Source organism: Chelonoidis abingdonii, chromosome 5 (genome assembly GCF_003597395.2).
Source record: "Chelonoidis abingdonii isolate Lonesome George chromosome 5, CheloAbing_2.0, whole genome shotgun sequence".
In the NCBI taxonomy this organism is placed as follows: Eukaryota; Metazoa; Chordata; order Testudines; family Testudinidae; genus Chelonoidis; species Chelonoidis abingdonii.
This window is the reverse complement of record NC_133773.1, coordinates 130,443,658-130,468,907: the sequence shown is the minus strand read 5'-3', so window position 1 is coordinate 130,468,907 and position 25,250 is coordinate 130,443,658. Positions and strand designations below refer to the sequence as shown.

At 39.8% G+C, this 25,250-nt stretch overlaps 1 protein-coding gene across 6 annotated transcripts in view; it reads left to right on the top strand.

The window, feature by feature from the left end:
* MAEA (macrophage erythroblast attacher, E3 ubiquitin ligase) overlaps positions 1-25,027 on the top strand; it is a 115,415-nt gene extending 90,388 nt beyond the window's left edge. For all 6 annotated transcript variants that reach the window (XM_075066652.1, XM_075066651.1, XM_032779940.2 and 3 more), the window contains 4 exons: positions 15,649-15,757; positions 22,280-22,413; positions 23,201-23,396; positions 23,805-25,027. In XM_075066652.1, coding sequence (XP_074922753.1) covers positions 15,649-15,757; positions 22,280-22,413; positions 23,201-23,396; positions 23,805-23,900 — 535 coding nt within the window. In that variant the 3' untranslated portion in view covers positions 23,901-25,027. The remainder of the gene's footprint in view (positions 1-15,648; positions 15,758-22,279; positions 22,414-23,200; positions 23,397-23,804) is intronic.
* The last annotated feature ends 223 nt before the right edge of the window (positions 25,028-25,250 follow it).

The window sequence follows — 25,250 nt, the reverse complement described above, 5'->3', positions numbered from 1 at the left end:
TGCTTTTAGCAAACCACTGCCACTTTTGTTTTTATTAGCTTGTTTCTGTTAAGTGCCTGCAGCAGGATTCTTTCAGTATTGTGTCCATGATGCAATAAATAGGTCAGGCATCCATTAGAAAGCAGAGAAAGAGGCTGTTTACCAAGTAGTTTCCTGTATGAGTGGAACTCAGAGAGCTGACATTTTGTTGAAACGCAGCTGGTGTTTAAATAAGTTTGAAAGCTTTGCTTACTGCCTGCTGGGAACCTCTAAAGTGACACATTGCTTCTAGGATACAATTGATGTGAGCTTTAAAAATATATATCCTTATTTAATAACAATGTTTGAATTTCTAAAGCTTTTTAGAATATAATGTGTGCATATTGAGTTGCTCCAAGGTTGTTCGTCAGAGTGCTCTTGAAAGAACAAGTTTCAAGAATATATAAAAACTGTTTAATGCTAGGGCTGTGACACGAAGGTAGAAAATTCAAAGTTCAGGTTAATACTCTGCGCTTAATTCATGCAGCCTTTTTTTTAAAAAAAGACAACCTTTTACAAAACATGTTAGGGATATATTGATGCTAACTTCACTCTTTCTGGCTGTTGGCAGACTTCTACACCTATGCTTAATTAAATATGCAAAATTTCCATTCCAGGGATTTTCAACACTGTCAGGATGCAAAAGAGATACAATGTAGTCACTAGTGATGGGTAATCATGAAAGGCTTTATTCAGATGCTGATAAAGCCTTTTTGTAACTCAACTAGATCTTAACTGGGGACAGGAGGAAATAGTGCTGTGTACACAAGGAGAAAAGGGGGATCCATTTGTGCGATGAGACTAGAGTTGGCCAGAGTCTTGGTTTTCTTTATTCTGTTTTTGTTGTCTGAACAGGTAGATAAGTGGAATAACTTCATGGTGCTTTTTCAGTACAAACTTATTTGACTGCTAGTAAAGGGGTTCGAGATAAGTAAGTTGTTCTTACATGGTCCATTGAGCAGAATAAAGAACATGTCCTCCCTGATAACACTTTACAGTCTGTGTTCAGTTATTGCCACTGCCTGATTAATATATTCAGTCATGTAGTGCGTAGAGATCCATGTGCCTTGTATATCTTGTAACTGAGTGTACTTCAACTGTAGTTGGAGTATTGACTAAAACGTGAGCTTTCATTTTCTCTTTGATTTTCTCAGTCAAATTTGCTCTGGTTTCTTGTTTTGTGTCAAAGTACACGCACGCGCATGCTATGATGGCATAGAAGTTATTATATATAATTACTTCTATGCCATGATAGGTATGTCAACTTCACAGACAAATCAAATAAAAAACCAAGGTCCTTGCCCCTAAAGTTGACAAACTCCTCCTGGGATTTGAGCAAACTGCTCTTTCTGCCTATAACACCATGATCTGCAATGACAATTTAGCTAGCAATTTTGGTGATGTATTGGGCAGAATAAATTTATAGTGCATTCTATCATAGTTGTATTGATTCACCCGTGTGAATGACAGTAAAAATTTGGTCCATCAGAAGAGTAAAAGAATGCTGTGTTCAAGCCAGACTGTGCCATTTTTACAGTTACTTTCTTGACCGTAGCAGCCCTTTAAAAATTTAAACTCACCAGGATAGCCCTGAGACATACTATAAACATTTCAAGATGATGTCTTCACTGAGTTCTTGGGAAAGGAAGGAGTTTCACTTGGCTAGGTTCAGTTAGGAATCTGAGCTTTCATGTGATGAGTTAGTTCAGTATTCTTATCTGCCTGCGGTGTCAGTTTAAGAATTTAAAGGTGTAGCCAGTATATAATCTTTGGGGTTTTTACTTTAATAGTATAGATGCTCGGTGAAGCTCTGGTCTCGTTGAAATCAGTGGCAAAACCACCACTGATTTCATTGAGGCCAGAATTTCACTTGCTTACTGTAAATGTCTTCTGTAGCTGAAGGAATTGTTGTCAGTATGGTGTGATAGGATACAGCCTTTCCTTGAGTGGTAATTATTGATGGTACTTGGTCAGGCTGCTGACAATAGACCTGACTAATCAAAATTACTTTCTTTTGGATAGAAGTTTAAATATTGTACAACACTCTTCCACCATCCACACTATTAAATTATCTCTATATGAGAATCCATCATGTTTGTCTTCTGCTCCAATAACAGTTGCAGAAATTCAGGTAATCAGATCTCATGCTTTCTTTCAATGGCATGGTATGTATGGGAGCATAAGAGATTAAGTAAGTTACCAGTGGAAGAGGACAAAGTTGACAGAGAGATGGAGGAGATAGCCTGCATGCTATTTGTCCCTCTGGTTTATCTAATAGTGTTATATACTTGTATGGGAGGACTGCCCCTTACTTCACAGCAGAGGCTTTGGAGAGTCATTGGGCAACAAACTCACCTCCCTTTTCTCAAGAGCTATTTTGCATCTATTTTTAGTCTTCCTTTTTGCCTGGCTGAGTAATGAGTTCAGCCCTTTAATTGGAAGTGGGGGCTTTAGGAGAAGAGGCTCTAGGAAAGAAAAGTTTTAAAAAGGGGGAGTGGGGAATTTGAGAAGAAACTTACCAGCTGGCAAGTACAGAAACAGGACAGCCTTCGTCTTATTCCAGTGTGAGGAAATTTTTGAGATTTTTGTATTGGTTTCTGTTTACTTGCTCCAGTCTTCTGCAATATGGAGTAGTCACATTTAAATATATAAATATAAGAAACAAATAAGCTTTGCTTGCTGGCTTATGCAGATGTACTGAATTGGGAACACTACTTCATTCATGGTTTCCTGAAAAAGACCCTGCATACTCAGCATTAATTCTGGCTTGTCTTTGCATGTACAGTGAACTTCAGACAGTACTTGATATCTCTATCAGTTTGCCTGGTACATGTAATAATGAGAGATATTTGATTGGAACGCTCCCACTAAAAATGAACTATCAAGAAGAAAATGTCATAATGGCTAGTTTTATAGACTGCTGCTGAACTGAGGTGCCATTTGCCCTTTGGATCCATAACTAATAACAATAATTCTCAGCTCTTCGAGTGCTGGTCCCTATGGGCGTACCACTGGCTGTACATGCACTTCATGTGCCTGAGACCAGAAGACTTTTGCTAGTAGTGTGTGTTGGTCCTCAGCGCACTCTCTCCTTGTGCTCTGATCCCAGGGTATAAGACATCTCGTGGACAGATTCCACCTCTCCATTTCCTTCTTACCACCACATGGTCTGAGACAGAACACTCCAGTGTCCATGGTCTGACCCTTCAGAGTCATTCCTATAAATATTAAACAGTAACTATTGTAAACTCTTCTCAGTTTTGTTAATTTTAGATAGTTAGATTTTTGGGGGAGCACCACCCTCTCCCCCTTCCTGGCATGGTACACTGATTAGGCCTGGGATTCACTTCTCCTGCCCCTGTTCTTTCCCAGTCAGTGATGACCACCAGAGTTGTCTCTTCTGTGTTAGAGAAGCTCATATCTCCACTAAGTGCAGGATCCACCACTCCCTGCCAAACCCATCATGTGTGGGAGTTTAGGAAGCAACTTATGGAGCAGGCTGTCAGGCTTTAGTCATATCTGAGCTATGCAGTCTCATCTGTATTGTGGGCTGAGATGTACCAAATGGCAGGTAGGAGCAGGACTCAGGATCATTGATACTGAGTAAAGAGAGGCATGAGCATCAGTCAGTACAGTCTTTGGTACTGATGGACAAATGATTACCCCATACATCATTGGTGCCAATTCCAAAGGTTCATAGAGACAGAATTTATCGTGTTGACAAATGTACAACTTTGCAGGACATCACCATTCTGCCAGACCTGGAATCCTCCCCTCTTATCTGAACTGATTCTTCCAAGGGAGATTCTGACACTATCTAGCCACAAATATCGTGGAAGAGACTGTTCTATTTCCTCTACCAACTGGTATCATTCCTCAAACAGTTCTGACAGCAATGGACTTGGAGATGGAACCAACCGTTTCTTTATCGGGTGAATCTGGCATGGGAGACAGAATCTTGACACTTCCTCCAAGGGATGTGAGCCTGAATAGAGGCGCCAGAATCTCTGGGGGCCCATCATGAACACATAAAATGGGATTGCCCCCCCCCCCCCAAACCTCTGGGACTTGTGGTACCTTATGCCTTTAGGTCCACTCCCACCCATGATAGATCCTTCTCCCTGGCCTTAGCAGGGACTGCAGAACCTGTACATGCATTATCCTGAATCCGTCTGATCCCACAAAGACCATCACATCCCTCTCCTCTGAGTAACCAGCCTGAACTATCCCCGGAACCCATGGAGGAAGAAGAACCAGACCAAGTGTTACAGTCAGGTACATAGTTTTCCTCTTCCTCCCTGCTCCAGCATCAGTCTTCACCAGACAATCACAAGCAATTTCAGGAGTTCGTATGAAGGATTGATGAAATCCTCCAGATCTCCTTGGAAGAAGTCAATCATCCCACAAATTCATGGACATTTTGCAAAGTACAGAATGTACTAGTCTTCCTGACTGGGAGTGCAACCCTATCCTAGACCCGGCCGAAGATCCATGGGACACCCCAGCAACATGTGCACCCATGTTTAATAGGACAAAGGAGAGAGACTTTGTTTCTCCCATGGGACCAGAATTTCTCTTGACTCATCCTGCCCAAAACTCCCTGGTGATTCAGGCTGATACAGAGAGAAGTAGAAAACCATCTGTCAAATCTGTCCCTATAGACGAGAAAGCTAAATGCTTGGACCTCCTAGGGAGGAAAGCATTCATATTTACCAGAAGCCAATACTGTATAGCCAACTATCAGTCCACACCAACTCTTATATTCTCTGATCAGAGCATGAGGAGAAAGAGAGCAGAGGGGTGGACCAGTGGACAATACTGGCAAGAATCTTCTGTGCTTGGCCACAGGGAGTGCATGTGTGCTCACTGTGGAATACAGATAAGGGTCACACATCTCAAAGAGCTCTGCTTACAGAAAGTAAGTAACCTTTCTTTTTTTATTAATAGCTTATTTAAAAAAGCAGCCCGCTCCATCTCCTCTCCCCCAATCCCCAAAATCCTTTTTATTTTCTTTAGGGTATATGGTGAGTTTGATTTTTGTGCTTTGTATAGTCAATCCCTTTAAAAAGTTACTATTTTGGTACAGCAGTGCAGCTGCGTACTCTTGGCCTTCTAGTTTTCTTTTAATATATTGAGACTTGTCCCCTTTTCCAAGTTATCAAAGTATATTGCTGCTACCATAATAGAGTCAGTACTCGGAGAACAATATTTGCCTTCTTGAAATTACTCACCTAAAATAGAACTGTGTAGAGTAGAAACAGTCTGTCCTATATGATTTCCATTACATTGTGGTTTGGGCCAGAAGAGGAAGTGGGTATACTGAAATATTGCTAAAGAGTGTTCTCATGGTATTGATGACCCCGCCAAAACCAGGGTAATGTGCAGAGTCTTATAAAATTCTTTTTGAATATAACTTTCCAAACTTCAGTTTGAATTCAGCCAAAAGATGGGCAGTAGCAGAATGCTTTCAATTTACAGTAGTATTTTGAAACTAGTTAGCTTTTTTTTTTTTTGCATTTTTAAAAAACTTTACTCCTGAAGGAATTCTGAGCCAAAAAACTAAAAATTCTGCACACAATATTTTAAAATTCTGCACATTTTATTTGTCATAACACAATATAATCACTCCATTTTCAATTATTTGCTGACAAGTATTTTGAAATAAATGACCAAAATAACTGAAAATGGTGTGATTATATTGTGTTGTTTTGACAATTAAAATATTCATAACTTTGCAGAATTTAAATTTTTAGCACAGAATTCCCTCAAGAGTACTAGGGTTCTGGGTGCAGGCAGCTTGGTGGGGGTCTGGATGTAGGGGGGAATCTGAAGGCACATGGGGTCGGTGCAGGGTTCTGGATGCAGGAGGAATGGGACTCTGCAGGGGAGTCCAGGTTAAGGTGATTAGGGCTCAGGGGGTAGGGGTGGGAGGAGTGGGGCTTGGTGGGTGGAGGCTCAGGGTACAGCTGGTTGGGGGTTAGTGGGATGGAGGTCCAGGTGTGGGGGGCTCCTGACGCAGGGGGTGAGACTTGGCAAGGTGGGGGATTGGAGGGCTGGGCTTGGTGTGGGAGTTGAGTGCTCCTGATGTGGGAGGGGCTCAGTTGGGAGGTTCCAGGTGCATGGGTGGGGGAAGGGGTCACTGTATGGGGAGTTGATCCCCTGTCCAGCTGAATCCCCCCAAGCATCCAAACCCCTCAACCCCTCCCATTTAGCCTTACCACCACCCCCACACACCCAGATCCGCCACCACCACCAAGCCCCACCCCATGGTGCAGAGATTCGACACCAGCTGCTCTGTGCAGAGGAGGGGAAACTCCATCTCCGTCCTCCTTCTCCGCCCACCTAGCTGGGACTAACGTCCCTGGGTGGCCCAGGCATCCCCAGACCCCCATCCTTCCAGTGATTTACCTGTCCTCCAGCTGCCGGGGTGGGGTGAGCGAACACTAGTGCAGCTTCTCTTTGCTTTCTTGCCTAAATCATTTTCTGCAAGGAAGCAAAGAAAATTTGGGGAGAGGGAGAGAGGGGCATTTTTCTGCTGTGCCACAGTGGTCTAGAATTTTCCCCAGGAGTATAAAATGGACAGAATTATTGCAGCCTAGAGCAAGCATAATACCTTGCACTAACATAACATTTCTGAGCAAAAAACCTCAAAACACTTTACAAAGATGTTTAATAATCCTGTCCATGTTACAGATGGCAAAACCAAGGCACAGAATGCCTTGCCCATAGTCAATGTGAGATGACAGGAGTCAATTCCAAGGCCAGAAAAGACCATTGTGATCATCTGGTTTCACCTCCTATAGAACACAGGCCATAAAACTTACCCAAAATAATTCCTAGGGCATATCTTTTGGGAAAACATCCAGCCTCTGTTTCAAAATTGTCGGCAATGGAGAATCTATGACAACACACGGAAAATTGTTCCAATAATTAATTACTCTCAGTGTTTGAACGTTTATACCTTATTTCCAGTCTGAACTTGTAGCCATTGGATCATGTTATGCCTTTCCCTCCTAGATTCAAGAGCTCATTATTAAATAATTATTCCCCACGTAGGTACTTAGAGACTGTAATCAGGTCAGCCCTTAACCACAGATCTCCTGATTCTGTCACATGGCCATCAGTCCACTAGACCAGTCAGGACCCTACTGAAAATAAGGGTGTACAGTGGAAGTTCTGAACTAGCTCTGTTAAAGGTTAGCAGATACTATTTACTCACTCACAAATGTACTGCTTTGTTTCTTAATTGATTGGTTTTTAAAATTTCAGCTCTTGGAAAAACCTGGGCATTTGTAAGACGATTACTTTATTTCAATAAGTTATTTTGGTGTGTTCTCTAGTCTTAGTAGACAAAATTTGTTTGAGACACAAGGTGGGTGATGCAATTGTTACATTTGGACCAAGCAGTGAAGGAGACAGACACAGGGAAGCTGATTTAAACACATATCTGCTGTGGTGACTGTATTGTCTGACAACAAAGAGATAGGCACTCTGTACTCAGACCAGAGCTTCACAAGCATTTAAAAGAGCAGGACATGACATTCCTCCACCCTATTTTAAAATACTTCCCAACTATATAGACATTGTCATTTATGTGGCTAACAAAACACTATATAACCTAACTAAAAGTTGTGGGTGGACTACCATAGACTTTCAAACTGCAAGGGATTATTCTGCCCTGGACTTGCAGTTCACTTGCTAAACAACTTATAAATTCAGGCACATCACTGATTTTCATGCACTCTTAGTGATGTGGTGGTGGTATGGTATTGTTCTTATACAAAAAGAACGGTTGGTGGTAAAGAATCAACTGGCTCTGATACCAGAGTTTTGTCCAACAAATCATTGACATTAGGAGTTGTAACAGGAGAAGATTCAATTGCAGGAACAGAAAATCCTACGGGAACATCCCTGGACTCTGGTACTTGTCAAGGCTGCAAGTAGCCCATATGTCCTTTCCTTTAAAGTACTATTGGATAGTTTTACCAGAAACAACAAATTTCCTGTACATTTTAGAAGTTCTCCAGGTATCCATTTCACTCTACAGCCATAGTTGAGAGTCCACATTAAGTCTCCTACTTGAAAAGAACCGTGGCAGGTCTCACATCATCGATCAGTTTGCCTAGCTCGGGATCTGGTAACATCAGGATATAGCCGGTCCAAACAGGTACACAAAGATTGCTTCAAAAAAGAGTTGCAGGTGATTCCTGGGTAGAACATGTGGTGCGTTCCTGTAGACAGGCAAGAAATTGTCCAATCTCTGCTGATGATTCAAAATAAATTTGTTGGCTCTTAAGGCATGCGTGTCTCTAGACAAAGTGTTCCACTAGTCTTTGTGTAGCAGAACGGCATACAATGTGCTGAATTCCATTTGAATGGAATTATTCTGAACAGAATTGAGGTCCGTTGTCACTCACCAACTGTAACAGTCGGCCATATAGGCTAAACAAGATACAAAGCTGTGCAGTGATCTTGGTAGCTGTAGTAAATGGGTATCACTACGACCAAAAACAGACAAGCTTCGAATGGTTCAGCAAAGTCCACCTGAATATGTGATCAAGGAGTGTCAGGCCACGACCAAAGGTGAAGACAAGCTGAGCCAGGATCATGCTGACTTTGCTGACACACAGTACAGCATTTTGCCTTCCTCTCAATGTCTTTGTCAATCTCTGGCCACATGACTCTGGGCTTTGGCTTTCATCCATACATAAGTGATTTCAGAATGATCATTCTTAAGTCCTGTAAATGCAACCGTGATTCACAGATGATTCACATGACTATGTGAATTGTGTAAACTGGGCATTTTTATGATCAACACTGTGCCCTCTAGTACCATTTCTTTCATAAAAGAAATCACACTGAAATAAAACACTTTATCTGAGGTTTCAGAGTAGCAGCCATCTTAGTCTGTATCCGCAAAAAGAACAGGAGTACTTGTGGCACCTTAAAGACTAAAAAATTTAGTTGAGCATAAGCTTTCGTGGGCTACAGCCCACTTCATCAGATGCATGCAGTAGAAATACAGTAGGAAGATTGTGTGTGTACACACACACACACACACACACACACCACGAAAGAATGGGTGTTACCATACACACTATAAGGAGAGTGATCAGTTAAGGTGAGCTATTACCAGTAGGAGAGAAAAAAAAACTTTTTGTAGTGGTAATCAAAACGGTCCATTTGCAACAGTTGACAAGAAGGTGTGAGGAACAGTGTGTACGGGGAATAAACATAGGGACATAGTTTTACTTTGTGTAACGACCAATCCACTCCCAGTCTTTATTCAAGCCTAATGTAATGGTGTCCATTTGGCAAATTAATTCCAAGTCATCAGTCTCTCATTGGAGTCTGTTTTTGAAGTTTTTTTTGTTGTAATATTGTGACTTTTGGGTCTGGAATCGAATGACCAGGGAGATTGAAGTGTTCTCCAACTGGTTTTTGAATGTTACAGTTCTTGACAACTGATTTGTGTCCATTTATTCTTTTACATAGAGACTGTCTGGTTTGGCCAGTGTACATGGCAGAGAGACCATTGCTGGCACATGATGGCATCTATCACACTGGTAGATGTGCAGGTGAACGAGCCTTTGATAATGTGGCTAATGTAACTAGGTCCTATGGTGGTGTCCCCTTACTAGATATATGGACAGAGTTGGCAACGGGCTTTGTTGCAAGGATAGGTTCCTGGGTGTTTTTGTTATATGGTGTGTAGTTGCTGGTGAGTATTTGCTTCAGGTTGGGGGGCTGTCTGTAAGCAAGCACTGGCCTGTCTCCCAAGATCTGTGAGAGTGACGGATCATCCTTCAGGATAGGTTGTAGATCCTTGATGATGTACTGGAGAAGTTTCAGTTGGGGGCTGAAGGAGACAGCTAGTGGTGTTATGTTATTTTCTTTGTTGGGCCTGTCCTGTAGTAGGTAACTTCTGGGTACTCTTCTGGCTCTGTCAATCTGTGTTTTCACTTCAGCAGGTGGGTATTGTAGTTGTAAGAATGCTTGATATAGATCTTGTAGGTGTTTGTCTCTGTCTGAGGGGTTGGAGCAAATGCGATTGTATCGTAGAGCTTGGCTGTAGACAGTGGATCGTGTGGTGTGGCCTGGATGAAAGCTGGAGGCATGTAGGTAAGTATAGCGGTCAGTAGGTTTCTGATATAGGGTGGTGTTTATGTGACCATCGCTTATTAGCACTGTAGTGTCCAGGAAGTGGATCTCTTGTGTGGACTGGTCCAGGCTGAGGTTGATGGTGAGGTGGAAATTTTTGAAATCATGAATGGAATTCCTCAAGGGCTTCTTTTCTGTGGTCCAGATGCCTGATGTAATCAATGTAGCGTAAGTAGAGTAGGGGCGTTAGGGGACGAGAGCTGAAGAAGCATTGTTCTAAGTCAGCCATAAAAATGTTGGCATACTGTGGGGCCATGTGGGTACCCAAAGCAGTGCTGCTGATTTGAAGGTACATGATGTCCCCAAATGTGAAATAGTTATGGGTGAGGACGAAGTCACAAAGTTGTGCCACAAGGTTTGCTGTGACATTATTGGGGATGCTGTTCCTAATGGCTTGTAATCCACCTTTGTGTGGAATGTTGGTGTAGAGGGCTTCTACATCCATAGTGGCTAGGTTAGTGTTTTTAGGAAGATCACCAATGGATTGTAGTTTCCTCAGGAAGTCAGTGGTGTCTCAAAGATAACTAGGAGTGCTGGTAGCGTAGGGCCTGAGGAGGGAGTCTACATAGCCAGACAATCCTGCTGTCAGGGTGCCAATGCCTGAGATGATGGGGCGTCTGGGATTTCCAGGTTTATGGATCTTGGGTAGCAGATAGAATACCCCTGCTCGGTGTTCTAGGGGTGTGTCTGTGTGCATTTGCTGTTGTGCTTTTTCAGGAAGTTTCTTGAGCCGATGGTATAGTTTCTTTTGGTAACCCTCAGTGGGATCAGAGGGTAATGGCTTGTAGAATGTGGTGTTGGAGAGCTGCCTAGCAGCCTCTTGTTCATATTCCGACCTGGAATGATGATAGCACCTCCTTTGTCAGCCTCTTTGATTATGATGTTAAAGTTGTTTCTGAGGCTGTAGATGGCACTGTGTTCTGCACGGCTGAGGTTATGGGGCAAGTGATGCTGCTTTTCCACAATTTCAGCCCGTGCACATCGGCGGAAGCACTCTATGTAGAAGTGCAGTCAGTTGTTTTGACCTTCGGGAGGAGTCCACCCAGAATCCTTCTTTTTGTAGTGTTGGTAGGAAGGTCTCTCTGTGTTAGTATGTTGTTCAGAGGTGTATTGGAAATATTCCTTGAGTCAGAGACATCGAAAATAGGATTCTAGGTCACTGCAGAACTGTATTATCTTTGTGGGGGTGGAGGAGCAGAAGGAAAGGCCCCGAGATAGGACAGACTCTTCTGCTGAGCTAAGAGAACAGCTGGAAAGATTAACAATATTGCTGGGTGAGTTAAGGGAACCACTGTTGTGGCCCTTTGTGGCATGTAGTAGTTCAGCTAGTTTAGTGTCCTTTTTCCTTTGTAGAGAAGCAAAGTGTGTGTTGTAAATGGCTTGTCTAGTTTTTGTAAAGTCCAGCCACGAGGAAGTTTGTGTGGAAGGCTGTTTTTTTTTGTTTTTTTTTTAGAGAGTATCAAGTTTTGAGAGTTCATTTTAATCTCTCCCTGTTTGCTGTATAGGATATTGATCATAGAATCATAGAATATCAGGATTGGAAGAGACCTCAGGAGGTCATCTAGTCCAACCCCCTGCTCAAAGCAGGACCAGTTCCCAACTAAATCATTCCAGCCAGGGTTTTGTCAAACCTGACCTTAGAAACCTCTAAGAAAGGAGATTCCATCTTAGATAACCCATTCCAGTGCTTCACCACTCTCTTAGTGAAAAAGTTTTTCCTAATATCCAACCTAAACCTTCCCTGCTGCAACTTGAGACCATTACTCCTTGTTGTGTCATCTGCTACCACTGAGAACAGTCTAGATCCATCCTCTTTGGAACCCACTTTCAGGTAGTTGAAAGCAGCTGTCAAATCCCCCTCATTCTTTTCTGCAGACTAAACAATCCGAGTTCCCTCAGCCTCTCCTCGTAAGTCATGTGCTCGCGCCCCATAAATCATTTTTGTTGCCCTCTGTGGGCTCTTCCCAGATTTCTCACTCACATCCTTACTTGTGTTTCAGTCTGATACAAGAGCCAAAACTGGACACAGTACTCAGATGGCGCTTCACAATGTTGATAGAGGAGAAGGATCACGTCCTCGATCTGCTTGAATGCCTAACTGTCGATGCTTCAAAGTTCGCCTTCCTTGATTCAGGTGGTGTCGCAATTTCTTGAGAGGTGTGTGCGCGCAATCGTAAGCATAGTCTGTGTGGTATGTAGATGTAATGGATTTTTTTACTTCAGACTTTTTTGGTATGATTCATCGTTTGTTTTGCATTGAAAGGAAGAGTCTGTCTGTATCTGTACGAATTTTTGCATGAAGTTGATGGATTTCCCTCCATACAGCTGAATTCAGATGCCTTGTATAAGACAGGTTTCAAGGAAGTTCAAAAAAAGTAGCCAGCCGTTTATCGTATCCGCAAAGAACAAGATACTTGTGGCACTTTAGAGACATAAGAATTATTTGAACATAAGCTTTCGTGGCTACAGCATACTTCATCAGATGCAAGAAAGGGAAAATACAGTAGAGAGAGAGAGGAGAGAAGATGAGCAGAGAACACACACACACACAAAATGAAACAATGAGTGTTACCATATACACTCTAATGAGAGTGATCAGTTAAGCTGAGCTATTACCAGCAGAGGAGAGAGAACTTTTTGTAGTGGTAATCAAAATGGTCCATTTGCAGCAGTTGACAAGAAATTGTGAGGAACTTCCTTTGGGTTGACAGAAGCTTGGATATAGTAGGTGTAACAGCCCATTGGCATTGCTGTGTTGAGTCCTTTTATGGAATTGAATAGTCTAGGAATACGCTAAAAATAGCAATGCCCAGCATTGAATGCAAGCAGCAGCTAATGACAGAATTCCATGTTTTGATCCAAAAATTGAAGTTAATGAGTGTGATCCATCAGCAAGGTAAAATGTCTGCCATGCAGATAGATATGGAACTTACAAATTTTGAAGGTAATTCTAAGAACATTATGGATGGACAGTTCTTGCTTGATTTGTGTATAGTTCTTCAGGTGCAGCGAGTCTTTGTGAAGAAGGCAATTACTTTCTCTCTGCCATCAGGAAAAATGTGAGAAACAAATGCACCCAATCCATATGGTGAAGCATCATAAGCTAATTGCAATGGTAGCAAGGCATCAAAGTACATAAGAACTTTGGCTGATGTCAATTCTTTTGCTTCCTTAAATACACATTCACATTCTTTAGTCCTTTTCCCTTTTTATTTATATATTTAGGCATGTAACAATTCATGTGAAAGTGCCAATACTGTCGCCAAATTAGTCAGAAGTTTACTGTAGTAGTTAATCAGTCCTAAGAATGAATATAACTGTGACATGTTCTCTGGTGGAAGTGCTTGAAGAATCCCTTCTCTTTCTCTGTTGATTTCCTTAAGCCCATGGTATCAATTACATGTCCAGTGGATTCAGCAAAATTTTGCAAAAATTTTGCTGGCTGTCAGACATAGCAATGAGCTTCACAGCCACATTGCACATCTGTCCAAGTATTTTTGAAAATTTTTGGCATGTTTGTCCAGTGTTTCTTGAAGGTTTTGAGGTGCTTTTGTGATTGCCTTGATCTTGGTCCAATTCACCTTGTGCTTCTCGGGCCAAGTTCTGCCAAATAATGGTGGATACTTTTCAACCACATACAAGTGTAAAACAACTGATTTAGTTGAACTTTCACCTGGAGTATCTGTTTTGGGACTAACTTTTCCGTGGTATACGTTTTTCAAAACGTGGAGGTTTCTTCCAGAGGAACTTATGACAAAGTCTGGTGATAGGTAGATGCAGAAGTCACTGAAATGGCAGCTTCCATATCAAGCTCCATTCTTGTAGGAACTCCTTCGAACAAGGGTGTGATGCTGATGCCATCCTTATGCCAACTTCTGATAACATGTGCAGTGCTAGGTCTTGGTTAGTGTCACTACAGCTTTTGCCCTTTTTCCATACTATGAATCTCCAACTTTCATTCGTTCTTGGGTTCAGTCAACATAGGTGTCTTCTTGGATGGACAGTTACTAGCTGATTATTAAGCTGTGCGACAGGTCATGGCAATGTGTCCTTTCTTCCTTGCACTTCCTGCAAATGACCTAGTGTGCAATCCTTCTTGCATGCATAGTTTGTACACATTGGCTGCATGGAAATTCCCTACACTATTCTATCTGCCTGTTCAGGTGGTCATCTTTGCGGTTCACACTAAATTGTTAGAGAATTCTTCCATGTGGTTTCCATGATGATAGCTGCTTAAACAGCCTTCTTGAATGTAAGCGCTGATACAATCAGTAACTTTTTCCAGATCTGGTCATTGTGTAATCCAAAAACACATTTGGTCACGCAGGGCATCACTTAATGTTTGTCCAAATTGATAATGCTCTGATTACCTCTCCCAAACTGAAAGAAGGTTCCTTGTAGCTCGAAAAATTGTCTCTTTCACCAAGAGAAGTTGGTCTAATAAAAGATATTGCTTCACTCTCTCTTATGCTGAGATCAACATGGCTACAACAACACTGCAAACATAATTTTGTTTAGGCATACAGTAGCTCAGACTTTGTTTTGCTCCTCCAAATACTCAGACACTTAGACGTGTGTTTATAATTAATCCCCTGTATGAAGTTCTATGTTTAAAATGTTTACTTACATATATCTGCATGGAACAACTGTTCCCATTGAAGGTTTACTAATTTTACAGTATTATATATTAACATATGATTTGTAATAGTCCTCATGGGAAGTGATTTTTTTTCTGAAGACACTGTAGTTCAAAGCTAAATAAATGCTCTCATGTTGTGGGTGCTTCGTTTTCTTGATGGCTTTTGTAATGGTTTTGTCACAGCAAGCCACATGCTGGTATTACCAAACTGTTTTTTTAAACATTTTTATAACATGAAATGCTTGGTTCATACTTTTCTTCCCTCATTCCTCTCATGCACTCTGTGTGTACAAACCATTACACATATATCTAGATCTGATAGAATCAAGAGCAATAGTGGTTTGAGCAGTGGCCTGCTAAACCCAGGGTTGTGAGTTCAATCCTTGAGGGGGCCATTTGGGGACTGGTCCTGCTTTGAGCAGGGGGTTGGACTAGATGATCTCCTGAGGTCCCTTCCAACCCTAATAATCTATGATTTCTATAAGGAATTCCTGAGTTTGTATAACTGATATTTATAGTGTGTGGTAATATTACTGTAATAGAATACATGCTGCGATGAAATAAATTCATGGGGGGCCTAGAAGGTTATGGGATAAATTCTTGGAGATTAAAATCATTCTTGCATTCAAATCTGTGGGATGTATTTTCAAGCACTTTAAACACATTGTCATCTTTGGATTTTGTATACTGAGTGCATAATGTACAGTTAAATCCTCTTTATTTTTTGTGGAGAGCCTTTGTACAGATTACGTAAATGCATTTATCTTTCAATAAGAAATCAATTCAAGTGAGTTTATATTTATCCAAGTGTTCTAAATTTGATATTTCAGACATGCAAGAAAGCATTTCAGTCAGGCTGAAGGAAGTCAGCTGGATGAGGTCCGACAAGTGATGGGAATGTTGGCCTTTCCTTCAGACACTCATATTTCCCCCTATAAGGTAATTTTTCCACACACACACACACACACACACACACACACACACACTCTCTCTCTCTCTCTCTCTCTCTCTCTCTCTCTCTCTCTCTCTCTCTCTCTCTCTGAAAATGGCAAGGTAAGCATTGGGACAATGTATTGATAAATTATATGTGAAATATTCTTGTGTGTTTTAATTTTCACTGCTTAGTATCCATCCTATTAAATATCCACTATAGTCCTTAATTTTAATAATTTTTGCTCATAAAAATCAATCCAACTAAGTTAATTTATTAATTGCATTTTTAAATCCATTACTTTGTTGGTGGAAAGATGATGACAGGAAGTATCTAAACACACAATATTTGTCTAGTATTAAAACTAGGTGTATAGATATAGTAATTACTGGTAGTAACCACTCCCAGATTTGAATTGACAATGACCAACAAACTTCCTGCAAATCATAAATACTTTTTACATTACATTCCTATTTATAAAGAAGTTTGATTATCTCCTTTGCATGCAGAAAGGAAAACCGGCTAAGTAGTATTTCTCAACATTAGAGACAAGAAAATAGAAAATGATAGAACAATTTATTTTACATAAGTGAATATAGGTGTACCGTTGGACATTTTGTATAAATCTTAGCTGAACAGACAAAGCAAAACACTTGGTAATATTTTAGTTACTAATTTAATGCATTTATTTTAATTTAATAAATTTAATGCATTTATTACTAACAAAACTTACGGTGTTGGTAACAGTATTTTTAAAAAAACCCTTGTTAATTTCAAAGGGTTTCTCTTCAGAGAAAATAGATTGGATCATATTCCAAAAGTCTCTCTTGAACCATACTACAGGGTAGAAAGTGTAAAGCACTTATTTTTTATTTACCAGAAGGAGACTGCATGTGCGTCGTCATGGAACTCTGCTTAGCTGAACATGCAGAGAGTTTAGACCTTCATGGAGCCTGTGTTTTGCTGCAAATCTCAGTTTGGAGAAATGCAGAATTTTAATGAGATGGTACAAGAAAAGAAACTACTATGATTTATATGGGGTCATATGATACTATCAGAACAAAAGACACTGCAAATGTTATGGTACAGGCTTTTTTTCTGGAAATTAAAAAGTTTTTATGTGCTAGTTCATTAATGATCATTTTCATAAATTGAGAGCCAGGAAGAGCAGACATGCACTGAAACTCCACACCTAACAAAATTTCACCCTAGTTTAGCCTTCAGTATTTTAAGAATTAGGCTATCATACAAGTCTTCCAATGATTCATTGAGGAAGAACATTCCAGTGCTAAGAGGTATATACTGAAAACCGAGTGTGATGAAGGATTTAAGATTCATTTCATAGGCCTCTTAACGTGCTATTTTGGAAGTTCTACTAAACTAAATGCTAAGTAGATCACCCTTTTTTTCCTCTTTCAGTGAAATCAATTTCCTATATCCTTGCTGCTCTTATCGATATTACAGGAAAATAGGTCTGTTTTACTAAGGATCTCTTTATTAGCCAAGTCTCAACTTGCTTTCTAATATCTTGTGGGCCTTATAGAAATACTCTAACCCCAAAGTAGATTGTTTTAACTCAAAGTGATTTACATAATGATTAAAATCCATGATTTAAAACTAGGTTTCTGACTTGATTTAACTCACCGATTTAATCGTTTGGCTTTTGTACTTTTATTTTTCTAAAGAAAAGTTGATACTCATTGGATGGTGATCGTTAAAACTCATTGATTTGCAACTAAATATAACCTTTACACTAAATTTGGTGCTTCTTTTTGCTAACCAGGAGGATAGACAATAACTATACATATTTAAGCAGTTATATAGATTAACATACATGCTTAAGTTTGTAAAAGCAGCAAAGAATCCTGTGGCACCTTATAGACTAACAGACGTTTTGGAGCATGAGCTTTCATGGGTGAATACCCACTTCATCAGATGCATCTCTAATATTCAGATCATCTTTAACTCAGTAAGACTTTTTTCTTTAGCCTTTTGACATCTTAAAATGCTTTTCTAGATTGTAATCACATTGATGCAGACTATAAAGGATATTTAAAGAATCTAGAAAATCTGTGGATGCTTACTGAATCCACTATCAAAATGTATATCAATCATTAAATATAAAGTGGGGCAAGGGACATCAAATTGAGGGGGCGGGTAGGAGACCATTTTTATATATTATGTTTTCCCAAAGTAGCAGATTGCTTTGGAAATGGTCTCAGACATTATTTAGAGGTGACACTGCCAACCACAGAAAAGCTTCACAGTCTCCTGGTAACAACACATCAGAAGTCTCAAGTCTTCACCACTGATTTGTTGACTATGTTAACAAGAAGTAAAAAGAATAATTTCCCCCTTTTTAACCAGTAAGAAGCCATGTACCAAGGTTCATGTACTCTCAGAGAAGGAGAAACTGGGGAAAGCTATTTAAACAAAAATGTTTTCTCTCAGCAATAACCAAGGAAGAGGGCATGCAGTTTGCTGGAAATGTTTGATCTTCCTGCCTAAATATATGCAGAGATTTTCAAAGGCACAAAGAAGTTAGGCTCCCACTGACTTTTTGAAAATCTCTCTGTGTTGCTTTTAACTCAGTCATCAATTTGGTACAGAAATAAGGATATATTTTGTAAAATATTGAATGCCCAACACAATCTCACGCACCTTCCAAAAGCAACTTTTTTTTTAAACTCGTCAGAGGTATATTTGAGCCCCAGAAACAAGTAATTTCTTGGAGAGATGATTTTTTGAATTTCCAGAGGGGATAAAGTTATCAGAAGTAGAGAACTCAGCCCAACCATTCCTGCAATAAGATGGCAGAATCTTATCACTGGGCTAAAGGACTCTCAAGAGTGTCTTCTAGTTTAGCTGTGGAATTCTGTATTCAGGCACTACAAAAGGATATCAGGGTACAACATAAGTAAAGGGCAAGCCTCTGTCTGCCCTCTTTCCTTGTCCTTACTTTGGCAGCAAACTGTAGCCTTCCATAGCTTTCCCAATTTCAAGGGAGATCTGCAAGTTGATGCCCAAACTAAATTGCAGTAGATTATCAAGTCTGCTAAACTATTTGGCAGAGTACTGAGTATTTCATCATCTGTCAGTATCATCCTGAGTGTCTGTTCTTGGCAGAAAAACTGTAGAAAGATTAACTTTACATTGGCTGGCTATAATACAAAGGAAGCAGTTTTTGATATGTAAGTATTGTTGCAGAGCAATTATTGTCATTACATATCCTTCAAGTTGCATATAGCAAAACTTGTTCAGAGACCATTTAATAAAGTTGGGGACAGATCTTTTTTTGCCTTTTCTCCTGGTAATGGAGCTAATAATCGTTAGTGAGAAGTTTTTTGTGAACTATTAAGATGGTGAGGTAGTTACAATCTATTGCTTAAGCAATAAATTCTCTAGTAGCAGTGTCTTCTAGCTGGTGATGTCATCCTTACCTTATAGTGGTTTATTTCTACATTCCATTTCCATTGATACCAAATTTCTTCATTTCTAAATGATGCGTAGTGTATACAGGTGTGATATTCTTTGTGCTTAGTTGATTTCTAAAATGTGACCACTGTAGAAGAGACTTCATGTGACAACTTTGGTTACACATATACCATACAAAGAGAGGGAAGGCGTGTTTAAAAAAAGACCTTAGAAAATGAACTCCTTAGCTTTGTGTGACATACATAAACTTGTGGAGAGAAGCTAATAAGCAATATGTTTTCATTTTGCTGCAGAACTTTTCTAGCCAGAATCTTGGAGTACAAAATAAACTTCATTTTTGTGAGCAATGTACAGTTCTGCAAATGCTGGTCATTATGTGTATTCTTTTATGGGTACACATGTACTTCATGCACCTGAGAATGGAGAATTCTAGCAAGTAGTGTCCCTTGATCTGCACCTGTGCTCTTGCTTTCCTTGTGCTCTGTGCCAAAGGTACAAGGGATGGTGTGGACCAACACCTCTCTGGTTCCTTCTTACTGCTGTATCGCCTGGCTTGGAATCTCCAGTGACCAGAATTGACACTTTGAAATATTTGCATGAAAAACTTATCAAAGTTTTTATAGGTTTTTTTTGGTAAGTTTTTGGTTAATAATTTAGTTACAATTCCTACTTTGGGAAATCCAGCATGGGACTTTTCTTAAAGCCTGGGCATAATCTTTGTGTCTCCTGCCCCTGCATATTTTCAGTCAGCGATGATCAACAGTACTGCCTCTACTGCCTCAGAGAAACTTGTATCTCCGCTAAGTGCGGTATCTGACACTTCTTTCCCAGTCAAACATGGCAGGCAGGAAAACTCTGGCTTCAGAAGCATCTAATGGAACTCACCATGAGGCTCCAGGCTGGATAGACCTCCCTGTACTTCAGCCTAACACACACAGAAGTGCACCTCTTAGCTTGGTGTCTGACTGAGGAGTGGGAATGACTAGAGTGAAGGACCATTTGTCTCAGCCTTCTTGTGAGAGTAAGGGGCACTCTCCTAATCATAAAAATAGATCCCCTCCTAGATTTACTAGGAGAAGAGATCCATTCCCAACCTCATGCAAGTCGGGCAAGTCCTTGCACGCGGGACACAAGGACTTAAGTCCTCCTGAGCCGTGTGGCTGTGATCAGAAGGCATATAGGACAAAAGCTCCTTTAATACCATTCACTGCATCATCATCAAACACCAGCCATGGCACCAACTAAGACACAGCACTGGGCAATGAAATTGGCATTTTACCTTCAGAGAATAAAATAGATCAGAAAGTCACCTAGACTGTTCTTTGCCATAGTGGAACAAGCCAGATGACAAGCTGTTTCCTGCCAGAGTATATCCAAGTGGATCCCTGGTTATATCCTTTTTTATCAGCTGCCACACCTTCCTCCCCCACGGAGAGTATAGGCTCTCTCTACAAGAGCACAGGCAGCCTCAGTAACATCACTTCCAGAAGTACAGCTGCTTGATATTTGCAAGGCAGCAGCGTAGATTTTCATCCACACATTCATGAGGCATCATGCCTTGGACCAAGCCTGCTCCACTGACTCATTCTTTAGGACAGTGGTTCTACAAGCAGCCATGTCCACTGAAGGCAGGACAAGAAATGTGCTTAATCTGATCCAGGGGAGATTTAGGTTAGATATGAGGAAAAATTTTCTAACCTGGAACAGACTTCCAAGGGATGGTAAAGGTTTACTTGGTCATGTCTCAGCACAAGGGGCTGGACTTGACCTCTTGAGGTTTCTTCCAGCCCTGCATTTCTGTGATTCTGTGCCACATGCTTGTCATTCACTCAGAGTGGAACACACACAAGGACCAGCATTCAAAGAAGAAAGTGAAGTTACTTAACCTTTGTAACTGGAGTTCTTCAGGATGCGTGGGCCTTATCTGGATTCCCACTACCTGCCCTCCCTCCCCTCTGCTTTAAATCATCTCTGATTTGCAGTAAGAGGAAAAAATGGAGAGGCATTGGTCCGCACTGCTCCTTTATATACCCTCAGAATGGAACCTGAGGAGAACAAGGGCTCACCCCAACAGACACTATTTTGCTAGAATTCTCTGGTCTCAGGCACATGGAGCACATGCATATCCACAGCAGAATACAGATAGGGAACTCCAATTACAAAGTGTAACATCCCTATCTTATCTTTTTGAAAATGAACGACTTTGTAATTACCATTCTTTTTTTAATTTTTAATGTACTCCACGGGGTTACAATGTACTTGTAAGGATGCCGGTGGGAAGGGAATTCTTTAACAGAAACAAACTCATACCATACGTTTTCTCTAAACCAAAATTATGCTAAGCTGTCAAATTAACAAAGGCTTTTCTCTGAAACTAAACATCCTTTCTGTTGAATTTTAATGCTTAAAAAAAGACTGAGCTGTGTGGCCTACATTAGACTGTTTATTACCATCCATGTAGTCCTGTCTTGCAAACAAGTATCAGCAGGGTTAGTCTGACTTGAAATGGAAAAGTTCATGCCCTTTCAACAGACATTTGTTCAGTGGCTTTAACATAGATATTCCAGAGCATTAATTTTGTTTCATAAATGGGCCAACATTCCAGAAAATTAAATACTAACAATGGTAGCAGGCATTAAAGAGCCTACAAAAACTCGTGGGTTTGTATAATCTCCTTTAATAGAAAAGGAGTCGAAAATATCTAGAACCACCGAAAGATCATTGGTTTTGGTGGGGGGCAAGGATGAGCATATATACTGTGTGCACAAATACAGAGCATCTTTGAGAACAATCATTTACTTAAACCTTTTCTATAAATTGATTCTATTGTGCTAAACTATAGCATTTTCTTTGAGCCAAGGTGTCATATTTATACAACTGTATTTATATGTATAAAGTGGAAAGCATGTTTTAAAACTGAGACTTTTTTTTGTAAAACATTTTTACTTTTTCGTAATACACCAGCACTATAAGGTGCTATCTCTTCATTTTATGTTAATTTCAGTCATGAGAGTGTGGTATGTAATTTGCTACTTTGAAACAGTTTTCTGCAAGAACTATATTGAAAATACTTACTGCTGTGTTTTTTCTACCAGGATCTCTTGGACCCTGCACGATGGAGAATGCTGATTCAGCAGTTTAGATACGATAATTACAGGCTACATCAGCTGGGGAATAATTCTGTTTTTACTATAACACTTCAGGCAGGCCTTTCAGCTATAAAAACACCGTATCCTTTAATGCAGAATACCAGTTGAAAAGTATTAAAAAAAATTGTCTGGTAGAAAAATTCTATGAGGAATATGTGTGAAATTTGAATACTTTCACTTCTCATTTGTAAAATGTGAGTATAAATGGCCATATCTCTGCTAAAACAGAAATGTTAGTAAAAACAAATGGAGGCAATTAAACAATGTGCCAAAAAAAAAAACCAGCCCCTAAATACAATAGATACTACATACTACATACAATGTATACATGTTAAACTTGGCCTGCAGTCTGGTGGTTTGACCTAGGAATAATACATTTGCGGTGGATGTTGATTAGAATCAGAATTTTAAAAGAATTCCTTTATTGTCATAAAATACTCTCTACCCTAATGCATCGTATATGAATATACAAGGAATTGTGCTAAATCTTTGAATTTCTTAACCAGGCACTCCCGCAGAACATTTAAAATGAGAATTTTGACTATGGTGTTCATACTCACAATAGACAAGATTCTTGGAGATCCCCCTCTCACATCAGAAGCTCTATCCCTACTAAATGCCAGACACTTGCTGCTCACTCTTGGTGTTTTTTTTGTTTGTTTTGAAATGTACAAAATCAGCTATCCTTTATGTGCTTGTGAAGTTGAAACAAAGAAACTCATTGGTCACTGAAGTTCTGTAAATTGCTTAAGAATATGTACCTCACCTGTACAGCAGAGAAATTATCAGCCATTTTCACTCTGTGCCATAACAGATTAACTCTTGACTCATTCAATGACTATTGTTCTTTGACTTGCTGGTATACAGACAGTGTTATAAAGAGGATGGCAGTTCAAAAAACCCAGACTGCCCCGTGTGTAGCAAATCTCTGAACAAGCTGGCCCAGCCTTTGCCTATGGCACATTGTGCCAACTCCCGACTAGTCTGCAAGATTTCAGGGGATGTAATGAATGAAAACAATCCTCCCATGATGTTGCCAAATGGATATGTCTATGGATACAATGTAAGTGTTTCATGTAGAGACTCCTGGAAGTCTGAGCTGCAGGTGGGCGTACTTCCTGTAGCATATGAGATCTCTTGAATTTGTCGGAAGGCAAACTTGAGGCATCTTGTATGTTTAAAGGATGGGGTGAACTATTGATTCTCATAACATTTTTTTAAGAGACTGTATTTTTAATATTTGATCAGCAAATTATTAAATATGAATTTAAATGAAACCAAATGGGGTTGGGATGAATCTTTAACACGAAACACGAAAAGTTATTGAGCAAGGTTTTTGTGAAAGATCTTTATGCTACAAAGTAGCTACTACAAACATACATTTTGTTCACTAACTGTTGAAAATTAATGTATTGACTAGTTATATTTACTGTTCAAAATCTGATCACTCTTTTCATGGCTCTTTTTTCAGTCCTTGCTTTCTATTCGTCAAGATGACAAAGTAATTTGCCCAAGAACCAAAGAAGTCTTCAACTTCTCACAGGCTGAGAAAGTCTATATCATGTAGGTCCATAAAATATATGATGAAGTGCCGCTGGAATTTTGACACAGGATTTATTGGCATGCCCTGGAGAACGGGGCCTTATGTGTGGCAAAGAAGCAAAATCTGCCACCTTGGGGATCAGACCTGTCGGTGGCATTATTGTTTCTTGCGACCAAAGATCAATGAGCAACAGTACACACTCTTAAAAAGAGAGGAAATATGACTTAAGTTTGTACTTGGGGGTGGGAGGGAACCACACAAATTTTGATTGTTAGTGTTTTGTAACACAAGGTAAAAAATTGGATTCATCTCAAAAATACTTTCATCTTTCAAAGGAGAATTTTCTTTAAAGATGGACATTTGCACTGGGGAAAATGTTACAATAGATTTGAAACTAAATCCATTTTTCTTCCCTCCATTTTTCACAATTGTCCAAGGCCCTTTTGTTAATTATTGAAGATTTCAGTTAATACAAGTGTGTTCCCCTTTAAGCTGCTCTTTTCCTTCTTTTCTGATCCTCTTGTGAAGTAATAATCCTGAATTGGCTCGTTGTAATTAGTTCCATGGAAAGATACTGATGTCATTGACGCAAGACTGGCTTCACTGGAGGATCAATGAGAGACTGGTTTGAAGGAGTATGAAATCTTTTTTTCCCCAAACCCAAATATTTTAAGGAGATTGCATAAATATCAAGAGGAATGTAGAACATTTCAGGCAAAATACACCACTTGTTTGGATGTTCTTTTTCCAGTTTACCATAGTGTTAAAGTCCTTCTAAAGTTATTAGTTATGTGCATAGGGTTCAATATCAAATCATTAGTGCTGCTGCCTTATTTCTTGCTTTGAGAATGTACTCACATGAAAATCAGCTGGTATCCTTAAGTGTTGGGCGAAGTTTTGGAAGATGCCTTGCAGGATGATTACATAATTTTAGGGTCTAAATAGTATTAATTACTGAAACTAATAGTTCAGTTTTAATTACTACAGAACACATCCTTATGACTTTTCAAGAGAATAAACCATTGTAGTTTAAACAAAACCATATTGTAGAGGTTTGTATTTAGCGCTTATTTTTGCATGTTGATGTTGATTAGCTAATAAAAGATTGTACATGTAAAACCTGTTAATAAAAATTGTTTTCCATTTCTTAATGATACAAAATTAGAAAGCTGCTTTGTGTTTATAATGCAAACAAGTTTCTTTCCAGTTATATAAGGACATGTCTGAAAATGAAAGTTCCCCTTCTTTAGCAGTCATCTTGTGGAAAAAAATAAAGGAAAATCTTTGGTCATAACAAATTTCTTCAAGCTTCTAAAACTGAGCAACCTGACCAGATCACCACCATTAGTTTAAAATTATCACTCTGTATATGAT